Source organism: Anneissia japonica, unplaced genomic scaffold (assembly GCF_011630105.1).
Source record: "Anneissia japonica isolate Jap-2015-1 unplaced genomic scaffold, ASM1163010v1 scaffold456_len727751_cov192, whole genome shotgun sequence".
Classification (NCBI taxonomy): domain Eukaryota; kingdom Metazoa; phylum Echinodermata; class Crinoidea; order Comatulida; family Comatulidae; genus Anneissia; species Anneissia japonica.
The window spans coordinates 410,036-434,183 of record NW_022713155.1 but is presented as its reverse complement, the minus strand read 5'-3'; the positions used below and the strand labels follow the sequence as shown (position 1 = coordinate 434,183).

Here is a 24,148-nt window from a genome sequence, read left to right as displayed (position 1 = left end):
GTAATAAACAGTGGATAGAGTAGACAATTGTACAATTATCTATCTAGGTATGTACCTTGTAATATCATATAGAGGATGTTTGCACCTTTGAAAGCGTAAAAACTTAAGCTATAAATTATATAGTTATACTTTAGCTGCAAAATTATAATAAGCATAAAACATTATGATTTTACCTGTTCATCTTCCCATACAATTCTCCCATTACTAATGGTTACAAGAGGTACTCCATGGCACACCATGCCTTCAAAAATATTAACAGTAACAGCCTGAGAAAAGATAAGTGGAAATATAGAGTACTACAGTGTTACATCACAATACCATGTGATACTACTCCGCAATCGTTGCAAAATGCGTTCAACCCGATGCCATTTTCACCACTAACAAACCACTGATCCCAATTTCTAACGTAATTATTAAGATGTTGTACTTCTTTGTCAATTTTAATTGATGATTAAATGTGTGTTCGATAACTAATATAATGCGAGCTTTTGTATTTTTAGTAAATTTTGATGGTAAAATATTAGATTTTAAAATTGTCATTCAGGCGTAATGAACGGTAACCTACGTCTGTTGATAACAGAGAGTGCCACCTGGAGTCGTGATGACACGACTGTGGTACTCTATGGAAAATTAAATGTAAATTTGATGTGTATATTACTAGAGATGATTTTTGTTAAATCAAGATCTGTCCAGACTATCAAATTATTTTGACAAAAACATGTGACATGCCTATATATGGTCATGATAACATCATGACCATATATAGGAATGCAACAGGGTTTTTTTCAAGTAAAATTTGAGACAAGGTCTAAAGGATACAATTATCAAAATAAAGTAATTAAATGACTTACATGATGGTGAGTGTCCTTGGAGATTTTCCTGGTTGCATTTGGATCCCAAATAACAAGATCAGCATCTGAACCAATTTGGATAACACCCTGAAATAATCAAATCAAGCATCTCATAAATACATTTAACAGTTTGGATAATTAATTAATATTGCATTACAGTTAAAAAATAAAATTTCACAAAAACTATGTTCCCACCTTCTTTGGATAAAAATTGAATATTTTAGCAGCATTGGTACTGGTGACGGCTACAAAACGACATGGATCCATTTTGCCAGTGTACTATAAAAAAACAACAAATGAGACACTTGAGACAAAGATGAAGATTATATGGAAATCAAAGATTTATGGTATCTTGAGTATTTTCAAACAAAAGCGGAATCACACTTCCTCTTTATGTACAGCAGGCCAATGTAAGCGCTTGTTTCGGATATCATTCTGGGGACACATCTGATGCGAAGGGGAGGGGGAAGGGGTAGGACTACAACCAATTAAGCTGAGGTACTAAATGTAATCCAGGAACTCAGCAAATGAAGAAAAGACTACTGGAGGACCATCACTGTTTAGGAATAATCCTGGTATACCAGAAAGTAAGATACCACAAATTGTTAGAATATATCACAAAAATGGTGGCCATGAGAAAAGTTAGTTAGTGTATGGAAATATAATGGAGGTAATAAATTCACTCACCACACCCTTCTCCCATATGACTGACATCCTGTCCTCTGCACCGTTTACTCCGTTAGGAATCTTGGTAAAATCATCCCTTCCCAGTGCCTTTTGGTCTGGATTGAATGTACAATTATCTGTTCCAGTGAGTTGCAGATCACCACTATACAAAATAAAAAAATAAAAATGATTAGTGCAATTATCCTCATAAAATTTACCAGTATATACTCATACTCACTTTATTGCATCCTTTTATGGAAATTCGTTGCTCAATACATACTGGATACATACTGTCAAATTTGCACTGATGGTTGTCTGCCGATGTGATTCCATAGCGAACGTGTTGCGAATAAGCACACGCAATGTATCGTTTTTAATGACAATCCGCTCAGACTGCTGACAATCAGCATATGGCGTGTGACAGTGCGTGTGCCCGGAATTAACCCTTAACATATAAGTGCACACTTTATTTTACAAATGTCACTTACTTTGCTAAAAGATCCATTAAGTAGCCAGGCGTGGTTGTGTCTGGTCTAAGAGGAGGGCCCATGACGTACGCTGCAGCATGAGACCAATCCTTGTCCCAGTAGTGGGTACCATCAACACCTAGAGAAGCTGCGATCGGCTCGCCAAATACAACTTTGCCTACAAGTATCGGGAATGAAAGCCTTCAGTAAAAAGGTCTCAAAACTTTCATGATTTAACATTGAGCAATACAGAATGCTATATGATTACCATGTATTTGTAAATGGAATGAATTATATAAATGCTATTCAATGACAATTTAATGCTCTCTCTACAATATTAAGATTTATGTCACAAAATATCAGTGACTTGAAAAAATATAAGCATGATGATGTTTCCACATACCCATATATGGACAAATCACAATCACATTTATCACATAATTCTTGATAATGTAGACAGAACTTAACTGCTGAAACTTCAACATTGAGCTTTTGCTAAAAACATACTTAGGAAATGCAGAAGCAGAGCAAAGTAAACACTACAAACATACAATGTATGTCAACAGAAAAGACACTGAAATCAACAGCAAATTACAGACACAATTTCACTGAAGCTCTATCCAGACTATCAAATTTCCTTTGACAAAAAACCGTTGTATGCCCATATATAGTCATGATGTGCCTATATATGGTCATGATGTGATGTCATCATGACCATATTTAGGCATGTCACATGTTTTTGTCAAATAAAATTTGATAATGTAAATATTTATTTCTAATTGAAAATCTTATGTTGTACGATTCTCATCCCCGGCAAACTCTACTGTGTTTTAAAGGGGAAGTTTTCCCAATCTAAAATAATTCTACAACTATTTTAGTACAATATACTTAATTACACATCCCATCTCAGCATTATTTTCTACAAATTCAAGGAATTAATAATATAAAGAACTGATCCAGGAATTACCATAATGCTAAATATTACATGGCTTATCACCAAACATGAGCAACAGAATAGATTTTATATAAATTATTATACATGAATTCATTATAAGTGGCAGATCCAGGAATTTGAAAGAGGGGAATATACCTACTACAGTTATACTTGCCTATAAAGTCGACTTTGCTAAGTCAATCTAATTTTACATGCTAAATTGTTGTGTTTTCCATTACTTATCAATCTGTAAGTCAAATTTTATTTGAATTCAACTTAGGCAAGTTCAACTGTACCTCAGCCCCACCTAGGGATGCAGTATGAAAGTCTTTGGCACATCTAGATGGTCAGAAATGGCACTCTCAAACTTAATATTTTGAATGCATTTTTCATTCCCCCTCTTTTTTCAATTAAAGAAAATTTAGGGTGGGGATGGGCCTGAATATCACCTCTGTAGATGAATAAATGTTGCTTAGTGATGCCACAGACTGAGCCACAGACAGGTCAAAATACAGCATGCTACAATTCTACAGTACGACATTTCTACCTCTCTGTCTAGCCTTAGCGACAGCATCAGCTGCCCCTTTGCTAGTAATCCGAACCACATAAAGTGGGCAACCAGCCTGATCGGCGAGGCAAATTGAATGATTGACAGCGTCGACCTCCACCTTGAGCGAATACATCAAGTTGATAGCAAGAAAAAAATAAATAATATAAATCTTTTAGTTACATTGCAAATAATTGGACGCATTCACTTCCCACAATTAAACACTTAATTTCATTTTTATCTCAGGCTAGAGTCATTTTATAATTTTAATATAACACATTTATAGTGTGATAAGATGTAATAACCATTTTAACATTTGTTATAGCTGATTAGCAAGTTCTGAAAAAGACAGAATATGAATACTAATCAATGCCTATGATTATATAATTGTTAGTAATTCCTGATTAAAATTGCTTGGTAAAATGATGGTTAAAAGGATTACCTTCTCCCTGATAATTTTTTATTAGACTGTTAAAATGGTTGCTATTGCGCCTTTGATAAAAATTTTATATTAAGAGTAATTGTGAGAAGCAAAGCATTGTCACATTAAGAGTAAGATATACATGTACCTTCCCGACGGGCTTTAGTGATTGCGTTTGCTGCGCTTTTGCTCATAACATGGACAATGTAAAGTGGACACTGTGCCTGGTTGGCGATGACAATTGCGCGTGTAGTCGCCTCTTCCTCAACCTAGAGATAGCAAGTCAAAGCACTGACTAACAACAGACACAACATGCAAGGGAGATATCGGGAGCTTTTGATAGCATGACGATAACATCTAGGACATATCGATGTCACAGAGTCATCTAAGCATGAAAAGACTTGAATTTTATTGCAAACCTATGTTGTGCAAAGAATTCAGTATGGCAACACAGTAATGAATCCATCCAAGAGCCTTGTCGTTACCATCAAAAGCTCCTCAATGTCTAAAACACCCGACCATGCATATTACTATAAACTTTCACAAAAAAATAAAATGAAAAAATATAGCAACAATACGGAAGTCGGCATATATAAAGGTATTTAAAGAAAAAATTAAATAAGTAAAGTGTTTAACTTAAATGTTAATTGAGCTGAATATATTATAATTTAGATGATGATACAGATTCCAATTATGAATATGATTAGTTAAAAATTAGTTGTATTTTTTAATGATTTATATGTTAGTTTCAAAGTAGTAAAGATTAGATAAATCTTAACAGAACCAGTTATTTTTTAAGTTGATAGCATAACTGTATAATGAAAACACTATTATAAACTTATGAAAAAACAAAATCTCCATCTTGTAAAAAAACTGGCAACATAAATGGGCATCGTCAATTCGATAATAAAGGAAATTACTATAATGCAAGTTATACTATGTGAATACATCAAACAGCTGAAAATAACTGAGCTGTTTAATCATGCATCATTAAATATGACAAAAATAAATGCACGGCCATACTGTCATAATCAAACTTCATTTATACAAATTGATGGTATAATGTAAATGCTGTATGTAGCTATAATATAAATATTTTATATCTTATAATCAGCTGCCGATTTGTAAGCTATTGACAGGCATACCCATGAAAAAACTAACAGATCATCAAGAACCCATTCCATTTATGTTTACTTTCCAACCTTCACTTTCTGACTGAACTTTAACCTTGCTTAACTCACCTCTTCGGGTCGTGAAAGTTCATGACCTTCCGGTCCTGTGATTCCTAAAGCAAGCATCTTCTTGCAACACTAGAATTAGAAAAAATATTTACAATAAGGACACAAATCAATCAAAATTTACTGCACGTATTCTGACAAGCATTTATTATGTACACATCTTGTTTAATTCCCTCTTTCCTAATTGCTAACTTACCATAATTAAAATGAGATACTTTTTGTTGGCATATTTTTCTATGGTTTTTGTTTGGTTTCTTTAGTCTATTCCTAGCAATTTAAAAAAAATTATAATATTGGTAATATCATTGAAACAATGTCTATGGTAGTGAACCATCCTTTGGATATTGTTGCTCCAAAAAAACAACAGCATTTTAAAAACCTCTTCGGGAAAATGTTTATTGTAATAGTTCATTCCCTTCTTTTTGGAACAAACTGCATAGTTCTTGTTCCCCCTACCAACCCCTTCTTTTAAGCCTAACATATTCAGATGTGCCATTAACAAACATAACCTCTCCTCTCTTTAACTTTTCTTTTGCTTGGAGTTTTCATAGATTATAGGTTTGCACAATGCATGTCATTGCTATTCACTGAACCTCCTGCGCATTATATCATAAAAAGTAAAGCCTCACTCCTTGATAATATCGCTATAAGAATTCACAAAGAAAAAGTGTAAACACACATAAAAACATGTGTGTTTGCAAGGCACATGCATATTTCAGGTCTTGTTCTGATTGGTCAGTTGTTACATGTACCTGCGTGTACACGGTAGTGATGGCGGCGCTATCTCAAAATCCGGAGTGCGCACTCACCCCCCCCCTCTTTCGCGTTCTTTTGTCTTTGTTTCTTGTGGCCTTGAGACAGCTTTCTGTGGAAAGCGCTATATAAATATATGACCATTGACCATGAGTCTCTGGAAAGATCCATTTCCCAGAGAAAATGTCTAAAATCAGACAATTTTCACTAGCAACCGACAAAATGAATACATAAATACATGAAAACATACCTCATTGATAAGGTGACCATTCTCAGCATGCATTAATGCAAGGGCTCCCTGTTCCTTCAATGCACACATTGCTTGATAAATCTGTAAAACAAACAATCAGTTTAGTTTAGATCAAAACAGGCATATTTTACTAGACATACTATCTGGGATAAAATCAGGAAAACACCACAATAACTTAAAATATTTTATCACTCGTTGAATGAGAGACACACTTGATTGAAGACTTTTACTACTATAAATCCTTAAATTTATTACTTTTGGGGTGGCAGAGAGTTGGTTCTGTGCAGAGTATAGAGAATGGTATTCTTATATATATGTTATTTGGTGAGAAAACAATATTTTCTTTTCCGGATTTTCTAATAACTTAAATAGAACGTAATACAAATATTACATTTTGTTACAAGTTTATTAGTACTCAGACACTATATTTTGAAATACATAACCTCTCACTCATGATAACCATTAAATTATATTCTTTTTAAGTTTCATTGGCATCATAGTTTTGATAGTATTGAGAGGCAAGGGAATTTTTAGATAAGGGCTAGAAACTGGATGTCCAGTGTAAAATATGGCTTTTGTATGCACATTAAAAAAATTCCCCAGTGCATCTTTTAGAAGAACAGACGGTTACACTGATGCTCAAGATCACCACTGTTGTGGAAAGATGGATCTACTGCGCGACTCCCTTTAACAGCTATGATACTCACTGACCACGCCCATATGCAATTATGCTGCAGGTTACAGATAACTGCCTATATTTAACTTTACACGGTACAGGGGATAACATGAAAATGGGACATTGATTAGGTTAACCTTTACATGAATGTTAGTTGCTGTTTTTCTTTGGTCTACTTCAGAAAGTAAATTTCATTGTGTACTTACTTCATCGTCATTCAACATAAACAGTCCCTTATATGCCATAAACATCTTAAAAGAGTTTATACCTGCAGAGAAAAAAAACATACAGAGTGAGCTGAATTCAACTATTGAAGAAATAAATTGTGTTTTTACTAGAATATCCTCTTCATCAGTAGCTTGAAATGTGCTGCTGAGCTTACAATATGTTCCTTGGAGTTAATTTAAATATTATTATCACTGGTATCTCCATAACAACATGTACTGCTAAGCTAACATTATGCTTTTTAGTTGCTAATATAATATATAAAATCACTTTATTCATTAAAACATAAAAATATACAGAATGGAATAAAGGAGGACAAATATTTACAAGCCTAGGTCAAGTCTCTATCACAGAAATGCAAGGAAAAAAAAAACAATTACAAAATCAGATAAAAACATTAAAAAGGTACAAAAACAAAACAATATTAAAATTACAATATCACAAGAAAACAAGATTGCACAAGGTGGGTAAGGCTAAAATTGTTGTAACTACTAAGATTTTTTTCATTATTATTTTATCATTATTCTTATAATTATTATTATTATTAGTGTATAATTAGCATCCCAAAAAAATTTTTAATGCCATTATCATTTTGATATCAAACAGATAATTCCTACAAATGGAGAAAATAATCCCTGAAAAAAATCCTTATCTACATTCAAAGAGAAGTAATGACAGTTGCTTTAAAAAAAGACTAATGAGTAGAAGAGGCAAAGCCAGGCTGGATTCCATGGACTATATTTGCACCATTAGAGAATGAACGAAAATTAGACACTACCGAGAGCAACTTAAGCTTAGTCGTCTAAATTAGTGATAACCACTGTGTGTACAATTCTCTAGGTCCCCGGTTCAATTCCCATCACTGCGCTCCTTGTGTTTCAGCTGGAGGGCTAAAACGCGAGTTACGATAGCGCACAATCTTCCGGATGAAATGTTTAAGATGTCGTTCCCGTGTGCATTATGGCCAATGTGCATGTTAAAGAACGCAGTACACTATTCAGAAAAGAGTAGGGGATTGTCTCCCAGTCTACTGCCCAATCACACCCAGAAGGACCCCACTGGAAATAAGTTGTCTTTAGACTTTCGTGAGTTATCCTTGGTATAAATAAATCCATCCATCCACTTCAAATCCCCAGTTTCAATAGGACTGATGGTTATGGTGACAATGTACAATATAGAATGATGCTTGGAAATATATTGGGAATATGTACCTTTCTCCTTGCAGAGAACCTCAATCTCCTTCTTGACCTCCTCACTCCACCACGTAATGCCGACATGGAAGGAATAATCACAGCACGCTCTTTCTGCAGCTCTCGTTGACCAGTCTTCGTACGCCTCCAATAATGACTGATTTTTTTGGGGAAGACAGTGGTCGACTGCAAAAAGAAAAACATGATTTAGGGCTTGAACAACACAATCAAAATATATTTCATTACAACTTTTTTGGTAGTACTGTGTTTGTGTTTAATCAAAAATTTGTCTTGAATTTAAATGAAATCTTGTGTGCCAAAGTTTGACATTGGCTTACCTACTATAATAGCACCCCTATTAAGGGGACACCTTAGGGACCAAAATAAGTGTCCCCTTAATATGGGTGTCCTCTGAACAGGGGTTGGCTATAGAGTTAAAGATATACTTTGACTTGTATTGTGGCCAAAAAGAGCCTCCCTTAAAAGGGATGTCCCTTTAATAGGGTGTCTTAAAAGAGAGTTAATAGCTTACTGATCATAGTGGTGCCACCAGCCAGTGCAGCTTTGGTTCCATGGTAGAAATCATCAACCGCCCTGGTTCCCATGAAGGGCATTTCCATGTGAGTGTGGGTGTCAATTCCGCCTGGAATGATGAGCTTGCCTTTGGCATCAATCTGTTTGGCTCCTCCAGGAGTAATAAGGTTTTCCCCAATTTGTCTACAAAATGAAAATGGATACTCAAATTAGTATAATTTTATGTTAAGAAATTTTGCCTACTAAAAAAACAATGTAACTAGTACAATTTTATATAGAAATGGAGCAAAGAAAAAATAAGCTTAAACCCTATTCAGACTACTAAATTTTATTTGACAGAAACATGTGCATTTGGATATGGTCATGACATCACATCATGAACATATATATATAGGCACAGCATGACTATATATGGGCATACAACAGTTATGATGACATCACATCATGAACATATATAGGCACACCATGACTATATATGGGCATACAACAGTTATGATGATATCACATCATGAACATATATAGGCACACCATGACTATATATGAGCATACAACAGTTATGATGACATCACATCATGAACATATATAGGTACACCATGATTATATATGGGCATACAACAGTTATGATGACATCACATCATGAACATATATAGGCACACCATGATTATATATGGGCATACAACAGTTATGATGACATCACATCATGAACATATATAGGCACACCATGACTATATAGGGGCATACAGCAGTTTGTTTTTTTCAGAGAAACTTAATAATGTAGACAGAGCCTATACACAGGAGCAGTGTTGATTACAATTCATACAGTGAATTCGGTGGCAATTCATTCATTGCCACCAAGTATAACTGCCATAACTGACTAATTCTAATTTCCTTTCATACACAAGTTCATTAAAAAGCAATTAAAAATGTTACACCTATAGCATTTTAGACATTATTTATGAAATACCAGATCAGTTCATATCTTAAATAAAATCAATTATGTTTCTAATTGTCATATAACCAAATGATTATTTCAATCAAATGACGAGTTGGAAGAGTAGATTGTATCAAGCTTCGAGAGTGCATTATGGTGACAATAAAAGAAAGATGACATTTACAAGTCACAGTGTCACATGCCATGATATTAGTGTCTTGGGATTTAGAAACACGCTAGTATGCAAAAATCATAATCACGGAATGCTGCAGTACCACGACCTACCAATCTAGAATAATTTCACATCTCATTTCTATAGTGGTTTTAGTTATATTTTCCGGTTTTACTTGTCGCTGTTATCTTCCATGATATACTTTATCTAGTTTTGCATAATTTGTTTTACGCCAATTTGTAATTTCATAAAATTTTTGGCTTCACAACATAAAGTAGTTAAGAACATTTATTTACAAATTCCAAAATTCAAGTGCAAATTATAATTTTTTGAAATAATTTTAAAGAAAATGAAATATTATATAAAATAATGATTTGTGCATTATATGAATGCTATATAAATAAACACTAAATATTAACAATAATATATGTATGCATTCATATCCAGAAGATACATCTGATAAGCAAAAACCACTGTATATATCTTGTTAATTAAAAAAAACATTTCCTAAAAAAATTAAAAACCCAGTAAATTTAATATATAACAATATAATTTCAATAATTTATTTATTTATGAATACAAAAGGTATGCTGCTTTGGTATTAAAATGATTATACCCACGGTACCCGTAAAGCTTTAGATGTATGTTGATTTTAATAATTAATATTAAAAACTTCTCTTACCGTATAATTCCATCTTCAATGTAGATGTCAGCATCAAACATACGATCGGCATTCACGATCCTGCCGCCTTTGATAAGAAGTCTGTTTTGGGCTGTCTGTAAATGACAAGATCGTGCCAATGACATGTTGTTTAGAGGAGTATGTTACTAGCAATGACAAACATCAAGGACATAAAATCACACTGATTAGGGTAGGAAGGAAGAACAGTTTTTGATGCCAACTTTCGATTGAGAAACAAGAAGAATCAACCATTAGTAACTAAACTGCATCAATAATCATTATCAGAAAGAAAAATACTGAAACCAATATGTGTGAACCGCATACTCAGCGAAAATAATTTAAATTTGCTTTTAAATATCTAGTTTTGACTAGAATTTTCTGCAGAATATAAGAATTGGCCATGCAGCTGATGTTATTCAGTATCTGAGTGATAGTGAAATAATGACGAGTTTACATATTATTGGAGTCAGAGCAGGAAATTTGGGTGCTACATAATGTGAAAGATTCCATAGGGGTCGAATAATAAATGACTCAAAACATTTGAATAAAACAGCAATATTGAAAAAATTTTACAATATGGTAGTCTCTCTTGTAGAGATATTGTATACATTTATAAGTAATTCAAAAAAGCCTCTAAATATATGATATTCAAAGCATAATTAAACTCTTGTTACTTGGTACAAGAAATTCAATATTAAAATTCTATTTCAAATCAGTAATAAAAAAAATAGTTAATAAAAATTAAAATATGTGGTTAAATATTAGTAACAAGTATTTCATATTTCTAATAGCTTTTATAGTTTTAAACGTCATAATTATTAATATGTAAATGAATATAATTACATTTAAATTATTTTTCAAAAAATATTAAAAGTTATTGACGACAACAACAGCAAATAGCAATGGCAGCAACAACAGCAGCAACGCTGATGGATGACAATGGTCAATACCAATATATATATATTAGGATGGAAGTAAATAAGAATGTATATTTACAATAATTAACAAATTGTAATGATTGCTTGTTAAAGATGACACAAGTCTGGATTTGTTCTAAGCCAAAATCCAGACTTTAATCTTGATGTATGATGCAGAGTAAATCCAATTATTTTAATTATGGTTGTTTTTCACAATTGTAATGTTTTACCACTGGCAGAAGACTCAATGTGATGTTTATAGTGAAATCTGCAATCTCATTACCAGTACTTCATCATTTGTTATTATTCATTATATTTGATTAAGTATTTTGTTTATTCATGCAAAAAATACTTTCATAACAGCTGCGAGACAATTGTACATCTCAGGAAGAATTTAAAATTGAATTAGGTGAAAAATAATTCACAACGTAAAAATACATACACTGACTACAGTATATAAAATATAAAAAGGAAAATTGAACAAAACATATTGCACTTAAAAACGATGCAATTAATAAAAATCACTCATGTATTTGGATTATAATTCTATAAAATGTGATGGTTAAGCCTACAATTTTAGTATATGGGATCATGGAGCTATGGATAAATTTATAAAAAGCTCCACGATGAGATCAAGCTGTTTTCAATCTGTTTAAAACACTACAACAACTGACATCATATTTAGTAGTATGGTACATGGGTTGTGAAAGAACCTTGCATTTTTCAATAACACTACCTTTGAACTATTCATTGTTGGCCTACCTATTAGGCTTAGAAAACACAATGAATTGGCACACCTAAACAAATCCAAGAAAAATAAACCGGAGAATAACAAAATATATTAAAATAACATACACAGAACCAAAGAAAAAAAAAAGAAACCTACACTAAAATGACCTATGGCACAGAGGCATTTTCAAAACTCTGTTATTTAAAGAACAATTTTTTTTTCCAGGAGTGATTTAGAGAACTTGTCAATAATGATGCCTGACTTGTACGACAGGATTTGATTTATTGTCAAAGGTAAAATGTACTTCATCAGTGTTAAAACAAACACATCTCTCCTAGACATATATTGCTATTAGTACAAAATTGACATGCGCTCTCATTTATACTGTATGACAAAACCCCCACTACCTATGTCACTCTCTTTGCAGTGCACGGTAGTGGAGCCGTGGGATTAGCCCATGATGGAAACCACCGGAGCCCATCGTGTTGCCGAACGGAGTGCCTGTGTGCACCCTGGGTGACAGGATGTTTTTTCGTTATCTAGGCCAGTATTCATTTAGTAATAATTGACCCTCGCGTTGATTAGTTTTTAAAATTGATAATTAAATAAATTAAATTTAGAGTTTTGGTAGTTTAAACTTTTGATGTGCACTATTGTGCCATGGTGCAAAACAAATGTTCATAATATTATTAATTAGGAAAAAGGACTACTGTACTGTGGTCCACTCAAACCTCCCCTTATTATTTGAAGTTCGAAGAAGATACAGGCTCTCATTTACAAAATTTCAATCATGCTGAAATTTAATCAAGGGCTAGGAGTGAAATGTTTCCAATTTCCCAAAAGATTTCCATCTGATTTGACCATCTTTGTTGAAGACATCCATCATCATGACTCAATTTAATCTCACTGAAATGCACAATACAGCTACAGTAGCATTCCACTTTAAGAGTCAATGACGGCGCGATTGAGTACTCTATAGTATAACTCGGAAACACTGCTTCAACAACACCACTTCAAAAAACACAATTGGTTTAATTTCTACAGTGTATTAAGTTCAAAATTTTGTATTTCATTAGATTTTAATTGGTTTCTCAAGAGGATTCAGAGGATTTAATTAAATAATAAAGTTTTTAAAATATAATATAATTTTTTGTTAAAATTAGGAAAATAAATGTAAATTCATATTAAATTATTTTAGAATAATTCTGACAAGGCAGTAATATTTTTAATATAAGAGAAAATCAAGAAAATTTCAGAAACTAAACAGGCCTAGGTAAAAGTAAACGCAGTGCTGTTATTTCTACAGTGTACCAAAAAGACAAAAACACCACTTTATTTCTTATAACTCTATTTTGAATGGGGAGGAGGTTTTTATTTTTTGATAAAGGGGATAAATCAATTTTTGCTTTCCTTGAAGTGCCTATACATGCCTAGGCTGTATGCTTGCCATTTCTGGGAAGACAAAAAGTGGTGTACTCCTATTTTCCTAAAACCATAGGAAACACATTTAAAAACTGTTCTCATGAATCCACTGTAATGCTATTTATTAAAGCCATACAACCAACCCCCAGGCAATCACTATAACAATTTATTTATACTAACTGTGGAATTTTAAAATTTTGTGAACAAATTAATTATTTGATAAGAGTTGAAAGCTTGCAAATGAAAAAAAAAATCAATTTTGGCCAATATTTCTACTTGTGATAGCAGACACTAGCAACACACCTAATGGTTATTGCTAAATAATGCATATCGGGAACTTTAAAGGCAGGCATTGATTATTCCGCTCAGGTGGCACACATACATTCAAACGCCACGCAGCACGGTGGAGCAGCTCATTATGCCAGCACCATCATTCGTAATACATACATTAGGGAATATCAAGTCAGCTTACAGTGCTGTATTCTTTTAGATTAGATGGAGATTTGTTGATACTACAACAAATATTAAAATTTATGCTATACCGTATTTGACGTGTTGACTACCGACAAGGAATGACAGTTATTACCTTTTTCGGCCATACTGTTCACATCAATTTCCTGCATACATTAAAGACACTAAATAAAACAATGAATGCAAGGAAATATAAATTCAAACACAGGGAACCCATATCCTGAATAGATTGTGAACGCTAATGAGATTTCTCCTTTAGGAATATACTACTTGTCTAGCAAGCAATACTGAGGCTCATAATAAGCAATGCATTCCAAATAACTTTCTGGGAAAAAAAAAAAATTCAGACCTACAGTGCTAATGCAAAAATTTAAAAAGATAATTTCTTTTTTTTGTAATGTCACTATCAAAATGTTGATTTTACCAATTTAAACGTTGATCATGAAAATACTAATACACTGTACTATATATTTTGAGGAAAATGCAGGGCATGTTTTTGATGGTAGATCTCTCAACCCTCCTCACTGTCCTCAGCCAACTCCTGTCTTAAGCCCTGTTGCCCTATGGTCCCTTTATATGACTGAACATAATACTGTAGTATAGGCCTTTAAACTGTATGTATACACTATATTATGAACATAATCAGAAATGCAAACATTAAAAAATGTTAACAAGTATGAAGTGAAGTGATAAGTAAAGACTAAACTGTAAGAAATCTCAACCAGGAGTCAATATATCTCAAATTTACCATTAATTCTCCTGATTAGTATCTTTATTAACCATTCTACTCATCATCAAATTACACTTTTATTAGCTGGTGAACACAGGTACTTGTGTAGATGGCTATGGCATGATTAAGCCCTGATGAAAGCTATTCCAACAAGCACATCACCTGGATATAAGGCTCTTAATGGCTGATCATGATGACTCATTTATGAGGCTTAGCCAAAGCTACGGATTCATCACGACAGGGTGGTTTTCATAAAGCATTAATGCAGCTATTCTTTTCTATTGAACTTTCAACATATTTGTTGCAATCTTCTAAACAAAAACAGTTGTAAATTTGATGTTATAGTGGTAGGGTGGATCAAGAAATAAATAACTTGGTATTAGTATTAGAACACGACAAATCTAAGCTGATCTTATAATTTATTTTTAGAGGTGCTACTGGATAACAGTACACCAATACCTCGATGCTGTACAGTAAAATTGAAAATTAAAACTCTAAAAAATCAATTAAAAAATGGCATTGTTATACAGTAATGAGACATCAATTTAACTATTTTTTTCAGTTTTTCTCTCTCTCTTCTTCACATATTTGTTAAGTATGCAGAATGTGATCTATATATGAGAATATAACTCAAGTTTAATTAATTTCTTGCAAAATATTAAATTACGTGACAAGTGCTACTGTACATTATGTATGGTAACTTGCTAGGAAAGAAACCATTATGCTCATATTATAATATTATATTACATATTATTATATATTATATTCAATAAGGCCAAGTAAAAAAAATTACTAGTTTCTCGTCCCCTCAAGCATCCATTTTCTTTGCCTCACCCATTTTTTTTTTTACTTTCTTTATTTTACGAAATGTATGAAAATCTGGCTAACTCGTATCCGTAAAATTCTCGATTGTTCGTGGTTGAGGATATATGGAATGAATCATGTCTAGTGCTTCCTTTTACTTGATTTCAATGTGTCTAGTTGGTAAAAGTGAGAAAGTAGCAGCTGTTTTCCATTGACCATCTTGGATTTGCATATCTTGGAGTTAAAAAAAAGTTCCCTGATTCTCTTCTTTTCAAAATATTAGGATGAGAAACTACTATTTTTTATTTACTTGGCCTAACAACAACAAAACCAAAGGGGTGTGTTATAACTGTCATGTTAAAATTCCTCCATGTTTCCTGAACAAACAACCATGATCCAACAGTCTTGTAAACATCTCTGATAGCGTAAGCTATGCAACCAAAATACACCAATCAGGCAGTTGGTTCCGATGTGGTGTATGCAGTAATGTTGATGGTGATTAGCATGAAATCTGAACGAGATTATCTACACAATTTTATTCCCTCCATGAATATCTCTTTAACTCTTTGACAAACTGTGTTTCTGATATTGAGCCACATCAAACTTAATCCTATGCAGGACATAATTTGTGTTAATGCATTTAAGAGGCAAGTCATAATCATATTTATAGTTAGCATAATTTACCGGCAATTACCATTTACGCAAGAACTGTATTATATCATTTTCAGTAATTTGTTCTCAAATACTTTCAAGATAGCTAAGTGAATTCATATACTGTAGTAGAAACATTATTAATAGTTTTGGCATTTATATATAAGTGCTTTCAAAGTCCCGACAACTTCAGGTAACAGCCTTGTTCGTTGGAAAGTTAAAACGTGCGCGCAAACTCCACTGCTCCGTGGGGAGTATTCAGTCATGTATGAATTTTCAGCATACCATGAACCAAAAATACATTTATCAACAGTTGAGTTTCAACACGTATCCATACTATTGGAAGAGAGATCCTACAAACACTTGTCTTGGAATGCATGCACCTTGAATAAGCGAATGGTCAAAATATCATTTAAACCCACAGCCTTACGGTTGACAGCAAAAATTGCAATTGCTATATAAATCATTCCTAATGTACATTATTAGCAATTAATTTAACTAAAATCTAATGTATAAATATATTATTTTATTACTGAGCCAGTGAGTAAAGTTTAAATAAAAAATTAAGAATAATTTTATTAGTTACCTTATTTTGAAATATACAGAAAACATTTATCTTAAAAATAATTGCTAGAATGTATTAATTATAGAAATTGAATAATTTACTGTACACCGCTGCAGACTTAATTTTATCCAGCGAATGCATCGCTTCCATTCAATCACAACTCATCATAATTAATGATAATCAAATTAATAACACGCTTCAAATATCATAGAAATTAATTATTTTAGGTTGAAGTTCAATCCGCAATCCCACTATAAATTTAAAGCAACATATATATGGCAAAATAAAAACGTGTGTGGGTAGAGACAAATATAATTTAAAACTATATTTTAATGCGGGTGGAGACTGGATAACACGTAATATTTATTATTTGCCCCAAATGATAATTTAGAACATATTTATTGTAATGTTAAGCATCAAGTCTCAGTGATTATGCATTATTCAATACTAAATCAACAGTAACAGATATCGCCACACACAGTAAAGAAAATCAAAATGAGAGACTTTAGTTTCATGATGACAATGCTACTTCCATATTTACCGACATTCAAAGATAAACAAGAGAATCTCATCTGGGTCACTGATGAATGAACCGACTACTGGAATTACCAGGTCTGTAGCCAGTGTACTAAGGTCAGATAACATTACACCCACTAGAAACCTCCATACTCCAAAATTAGCAGGCTTCCATTAATAGCTGGTAATATTATTTGATGATGATTCTTGACAGGTGCAAATCAAAATGTCAATCTACAGGAGGAATCCAAACGCCATGTTTTCCAAACTAGAGTTCAGAGATTAGAGTTTACTCGTGCATCGAATGGTCTATCAATTGGACAGATCACGACCCTTTAACCTATTAGTTTATTCATAATTGATTGATGGATACCACAATGACCAAAAAATTTAGAATATAAACTACTGTCCTTGGAACTACTGAATGCATCAAATTAAATTCATATATCTATTTTTTTAAAGAAAATAAAATATTTGAACAACTTGCTTTGTATTATAAAGTGAAAAAAATTAAAATAAGATATTTTCTTTTTTTTTTTTAACTTTATCACCAATATTAGGCCTAGAATTCTTTCCACAAGTTTCGGAAAATAAGGGCAAGTTTTACCCAAAATTATAGGCCTTGGCCTATCTCTACAACCAATGTATAAAAGCAGTAAATATGACAATACGCGCACCTATTTTCCTGGGGATCTTACACGCAAGTTTGAGTTGGTTTTCTAGATATCCTCTGCCCAAAAAAAAACAAAAAACTTTTACAGTGTGGTACAAATGTCTCCTGAGTGAGTGAAAACTTTTGAACTATGAGAAATTCTTCCATGCTTGAATAGAGTGTCCATCAATCTCCATTACCTCACACCGCTCTGTTGTTACTGACGACTTCCTTTATTATGACAATTTGGAGGTTATTATCTCATGCAAAGCTATTTTAATGGAAGGCTGTTGGTATTATACTATAGTATTCTCAGGTTTTATTGGTTGTGTTTAATTTACAGTATAATACTCTATCCAGACTATAATTTCTTTGCGGTTGACCGATTGTAGCAAATTGTAGCAGATAAACCAACAATTAGCAACAATGCAAAAAGCCTGTGTGAAACCTTTACCGTTATTTCCCGATATCACCACTAATACATGTTGTCAATCTGTACCATCCTAAAGAAAAATCACTACGAAATCTAATTGCAAATTATCACAATAGTAGTTCCAAGATGTTGATTCCACAACACCATGATCTGAACATTTCTTATACAATTCTCACCCTGTTTCCATGGTTGTTACAGGAGTATGGGGTGTTTTTTTTTTTTTTTTTTTTTTTTTTTTTTTTTTTTTTCTACAAACCTAGCCTAATCAGGCCTATAATTATTATTTTTCTGAGCTATTTTAAGTCAGTCTGTATAATAATGCAATTGCAAAGACAGGAAATATTACAGTCATGTCAGAATATACAGTATTGTTTGAACCAGTAAAAGTGGCAATGAACAACACTTTTAACTCCTGATTACCAGCGATCACATCTGGATATTACCTAATAGACTACAGTAATTAAAAAGCTGAGTATACCAACCTATAAACTTATAGAAGAATGTGCTATTTTTATACATTAGTGTTAGTGATATATCATCATAATACTCATACAAACAAATAAAGTATTTTGTGGTTTTACAGACATCTATTTATCTGTACAGTACCTACAGTAGCATGACCATGAAACTGTGGGATATCTCAGGCACTTTAGGAAGAGATTGTAATAGAAATTTCAAACAATAGAATAAACACTTTGTGGTTTTGAGGAATAATCATAAGCATCGCCTACTGCATATTTTAATATTTTATTATTTTGTATTGAGCTTAGAAAGAAGGTCAGGAAATGTGAAATGATAATAAAAGTACTATTAAATGAATCACAGATTTTAATGCTATACTTGTAAACAAATGGCAAACTGGAACAAATTGAAATAAAAATCTATAATGTATAATAATGTTAAAAACTAAATTTATAGGACTATCTAAAACAAATCATGTTTCAAATCAACAAATATTTACAATAAAATTTTAACACAAAATTAATGTTTATTTTTATGTTTAAACATAAACTGAACTGATATGTAAAATTGATATATTTAAAAACCATTTATAAAGAACATAGTAGGTAAAGGTAAAGGTAGGAAAATAACCCATAACTTGCACCGTCATTGTGCTGAATTGCGTATGGGCGTGGTCCGTGACTACCTAGCAGCCGTAAAAGAGGCGCTTCTTGGTAGATACATGTTCACATCATTCCACAACGACAGGGGCTGAAATGATCCATAACATCGGGTAACCTCCTGCTCTTCTGAAAGATGCAATGGGTTCTTTAAAGTGCACAGGAGCCAGATGTATACACTGGACCTCCATTTTTAAGTCCTAATCCGACAAGACTTGGTTCTACCAACCGAACCATGGGCCAGGAGCGGATGGAACCAGCGCCGATGTTAAGGCTGTAGCTAGCGGCGCCCCTGCCTTACCGCTCGGCCACTCGACTCGCCATATTCATTAATAAATTCATTCCCATTGTGTTTTTGGAAATATTATTAAAGCAAAATTACCAAAAATTAATTTGCTAATTAATTAATTTGTAGATATCAAATTATTAAAACTTACTTTAGTAAATGAATTTGAGCTAACATATGGTAATTACCAGCACTCCACAAACATACAGTCCTGTACCATTAAAACATATCATTCAATGCCTGCACAAAACACATGCATTACTAAAATATATGCAGGATTAATGTAAAGTACATGGGTCTTTGCAAAAACCATTAATAATAAAACAACATAATCGCTGCTTAGTACGAATGGTGTTGAGTTGTGGGTACAAAAAGTGCAGTGCTATAATACTATTAGTCTGAGTCACTTGGCTTGTTTTACTTATAGGCCCTAGATAATTTTAAAATTTATATTCCGAATACATACTGAATCCAACATAATCATTTATTATGAATATTAACTGCCGTGAATAATGATACGCATCAGCGCACTTTGTGTACTGATTATTAATGATGTCATACAGAACTACATGGGGATGTGCTCATCAAATCTGCATACTGTATACACAATTCACACAACACTCAATGTTATACTAAATTCCATTACTGCAGTACTCACGATATACTTGACTCAATACTTCATAATTCATTTACACAGTATTCACATCATACTCAATTCAACAATCTGACTCAATCTATATTCAATTCACACTAGATTCACAGAACACTATTTATTTGATTCACATAGCAATTTAAACTCAATACACACACAGCACACACACTACATGTATCATACCAGAATCTCTATACTTGTCACAAAGCACTTCCTACTCAAAATTTCAACACACTATACTCACTATACACTTGATTCACACAGACTTACTCATTATATACTCGATTTACACAGTACTCCCTATATACTTGTTTCACACAGTACTAATTATATACTTGATTCACACAGTACTCACTATTTGATTGACACAGCAATCACTATACTTGATTTACTCAGTAGTCACTCTATACTCAATTCACACAATACTCACTCTAAAGTCAATTCACACAGTACTCACTCTAAAGTCAATTCACACAGTACTCACTCTAAAGTCAATTCACACAGTACTCACTCTAAAGTCAATTCACACAACACTACTCCATACTTATTCTCTCGGCACGAACTCTATACTCACACACAGTATTCATTCTAAAGTCAATTAAAACAGCATTCACTCTACACTGTATATACTCAATTCACACAGTACTCACTCAATACTCAATTCACACAATACTTATTTTAAAAAGTTAAATCACATGGCACTCACTCTCGAATGCAATTCACACAGCATTAACTCCTTCCATCTGCAAGGCTCATGATTACTTTAGCATACAATTTATTAAAGGATCAAGACGATTTTCCATGAGGAAAGCTCAGGAATATGGACTCTTATGCCATGAGCTGTAGAAAATCCATGAGAGAGGTGCATGACCGAAATGCAGATGATCGGATCAGTTGACTTGTGCAATTCATGCCTCGTTTAACTCACTTCGGATTCATTTCACATGAATTCCCAACAACTAAATTCATTAACATCCAAATGAATTACACATCTTGAAGTAGCAACAGAATAAAGTACCTTATCCATGCATATCAATAATAGATATACAGCAATAGAAAGTACATAACCTGGTATCTCACTATGCAAGCCTTAGATGAATTTAGTTGTACAGTAGGTCTTTGGAAGAAATACTTGAATATTATGACTTAAAAAAAATATCAACACAAAACAATCATAGATTTTAATACTGAATATTTTTCGGGGTCGGATTGTTAACTTGACTGGTAGTCAATTACAAGGATTTTCAAAATCTGTAAATTAACAAAAATTACATTGTTTTGATGTACGTATTATTGGAAACAAATCTATAAATTTATTGAATTTCTATTTTCTTTGGAATGAGTTACTGTAGTGCTAAATATTGAGTCACCGAGTAACAATGTGGAATGAATGTTGTTACCTGAGAGATACAGTAGCATTGATGCATGAACGGTAATTTACATACAGCGATCTTCAATTACAACTTTTATTAGTCTTCCCAGGATTAAGAATATACAATTTATTAAGGCGAAGCCTGTACGCATGTGATATCAGGTAAAGATACCTTGATTATGATAGCAACATGGCCACTAATGACTCAAACGTGGAGTAGAAAAATCTCTACAACCAAACCACTCTCAATTTGCACTGACCATCTTATACCATGGAGGATTAGGTTGATATCCATGATCATACATGATAAACCCCCTGGGACTGTCAATTGCAATGCATATAAATGCAGAACATAATTAAACAACAAAAAATATATCTAGGGTAGATACTTAAAATATACCAGGCAGACAACAATATGCTCCATTACTTTTAATACAGATGAAAGAGAAGAGGAAGAGGACTGAAAGATTGTTTTTAGGAGGACCAGCATGTAATGTTAAAATACAGAAAAAAACAAACCTACAGGTATATGAATCTATAATTCAATTACCGGTACTATATTACTCGTTTTGTAGGGATATATATAATTTACCTACTTCCGAGACCTAGACAGGAACAATTTTTATTTTTTGTTGGTATTGATGGTAATAATTAGTTTAATTTTCACTATACATTAGAACTGCCAGACTTATATTTCTACCGTATACAAAGAATACATTACTCGTTTTGTAGGGATATATATAATTTAACTACTTCCGAGACCTAGACAGGAACAATTTTTATAGGAATGAGTTAGTGCTAAATATTGAGTCACCGAGTAACAATGTGGAATGAATGTTGTTACCTGAGAGATACAGTAGCATTGATGCATGAACGGTAATTTACATACAGCGATCTTCAATTGCAACTTTTATTAGTCTTCCCAGGATTAAGAATATACAATTTATTAAGGCGAAGCCTACTGTATACGCATGTGATATCAGGTAAAGATACCTTGATTATGATAGCAACATGGCCACTAATGACTCAAACATGGAGTAAAAAAATCTCTACAACCAAACCGCTCTCAATTTGCACTGACCATCTTATACCATGGAGGATTAGGTTGATATCCATGATCATACATGATAAACCCCCTGGGACTGTCAATTGCAATGCATATAAATGCAGAACATAATTAAACAACAAAAAATATATCTAGGGTAGATACTTAAAATATACCAGGCAGACAACAATATGCTCCATTACTTTTAATACAGATGAAAGAGAAGAGGAAGAGGACTGAAAGATTGTTTTTAGGAGGACCAGCATGTAATGTTAAAATACAGAAAAAAACAAACCTACAGGTATATGAATCTATAATTCAATTACCGGTACTATAGTACTCGTTTTGTAGGGATATTTATAATTTACCTACTTCCGAGACCTAGACTGGAACAATTTTTATTTTTTGATGGTATTGATGGTAATAATTAGTTTAATTTTCACTATACATTAGAACTGCGAGACTTAGATTTCTACCGTATACAAATAATACAGAAGCAGTATAGTAGTGATGACAATATATTCTTGTTCTAATTATCAATAGAAAGCAATAACCTACTTAATAATATACAAAATTAAGCCAATATTAGAATTATTATGCACAAACAAGTTAATTAAGCCCTGTCTAGGCTATTCAAATTTGATTTGACAAAAACATGTGACATGCCTATATATGGTCATGATGACATCAGATAATGATCATAATACTATATAGGCACATCATGACTATAGTGGGTAAAAGTTTGTCGTCAAGGAAAACTTGATAATCTAGAGAGAGTAAACAAATAAAATTCTCCAGTTTACCATAAAGTCTTTTGTGGAAACATTCTAAGAATAATGTTTGAACTAAAGGCTGCTGCAGCAATGAACCTGAAGCGATCACAAATTTGGCATTATGCTCCACGGAATAAGTCATTAAATTAGAGCATACTTAATAAGGTTTAATTCAGTGAAAGCAGCCAGGTAAATATAGGACTTTGGTAAAAACCATTGATCCATGCCTAGAGAATGAATGAACAAGTGTATTATCACTATAATACATTTAAGAATGTGTGCAGTAAGTAATTCAACTAGTAAATGTACACAAGGGGACATGATCCAAAATAAACATCATTTTCTCTAATTCATAAAATTAAATTTATAATGCATTTAAGCGAGACACTTTTTATTCCTTGTTTCGCAAACTTATATTTTAAAGATCATCAGATGAGGGCAGAAAAAAATAAAAATAAAGTTCTGTATTCT

At 32.8% G+C, this 24,148-nt stretch overlaps 1 protein-coding gene across 7 annotated transcripts in view; it reads right to left on the bottom strand.

Annotated features, from left to right (window-relative positions):
• LOC117108239 (dihydropyrimidinase-like) overlaps positions 1 to 24,148 on the bottom strand; it is a 54,066-nt gene that overhangs the window by 8,109 nt on the left and 21,809 nt on the right. For 5 of the 7 annotated variants that reach the window (XR_004445346.1, XM_033250200.1, XM_033250202.1 and 2 more), the window contains exons 2-13: positions 10,538 to 10,632; positions 8,751 to 8,935; positions 8,240 to 8,404; positions 7,010 to 7,071; positions 6,128 to 6,208; positions 5,128 to 5,196; positions 4,035 to 4,155; positions 2,006 to 2,162; positions 1,539 to 1,680; positions 1,047 to 1,130; positions 852 to 938; positions 174 to 266 (exon numbers count right to left, since the gene is read on the bottom strand). Coding sequence is in view for 6 of the 7 variants with exons in the window: in XM_033250200.1 (XP_033106091.1) it covers positions 174 to 266; positions 852 to 938; positions 1,047 to 1,130; positions 1,539 to 1,680; positions 2,006 to 2,162; positions 4,035 to 4,155; positions 5,128 to 5,196; positions 6,128 to 6,208; positions 7,010 to 7,071; positions 8,240 to 8,404; positions 8,751 to 8,935; positions 10,538 to 10,632 (1,341 nt within the window). In the remaining variant the exon portion in view is untranslated. Of the gene's footprint in view, positions 1 to 173; positions 267 to 851; positions 939 to 1,046; positions 1,131 to 1,538; positions 1,681 to 2,005; positions 2,163 to 3,465; positions 3,587 to 4,034; positions 4,156 to 5,127; positions 5,197 to 6,127; positions 6,209 to 7,009; positions 7,072 to 8,239; positions 8,405 to 8,750; positions 8,936 to 10,537; positions 10,633 to 24,148 lie in introns of all 7 variants that reach the window. The other 2 variants (XM_033250205.1, XM_033250201.1) reach the window with 1 other exon arrangement.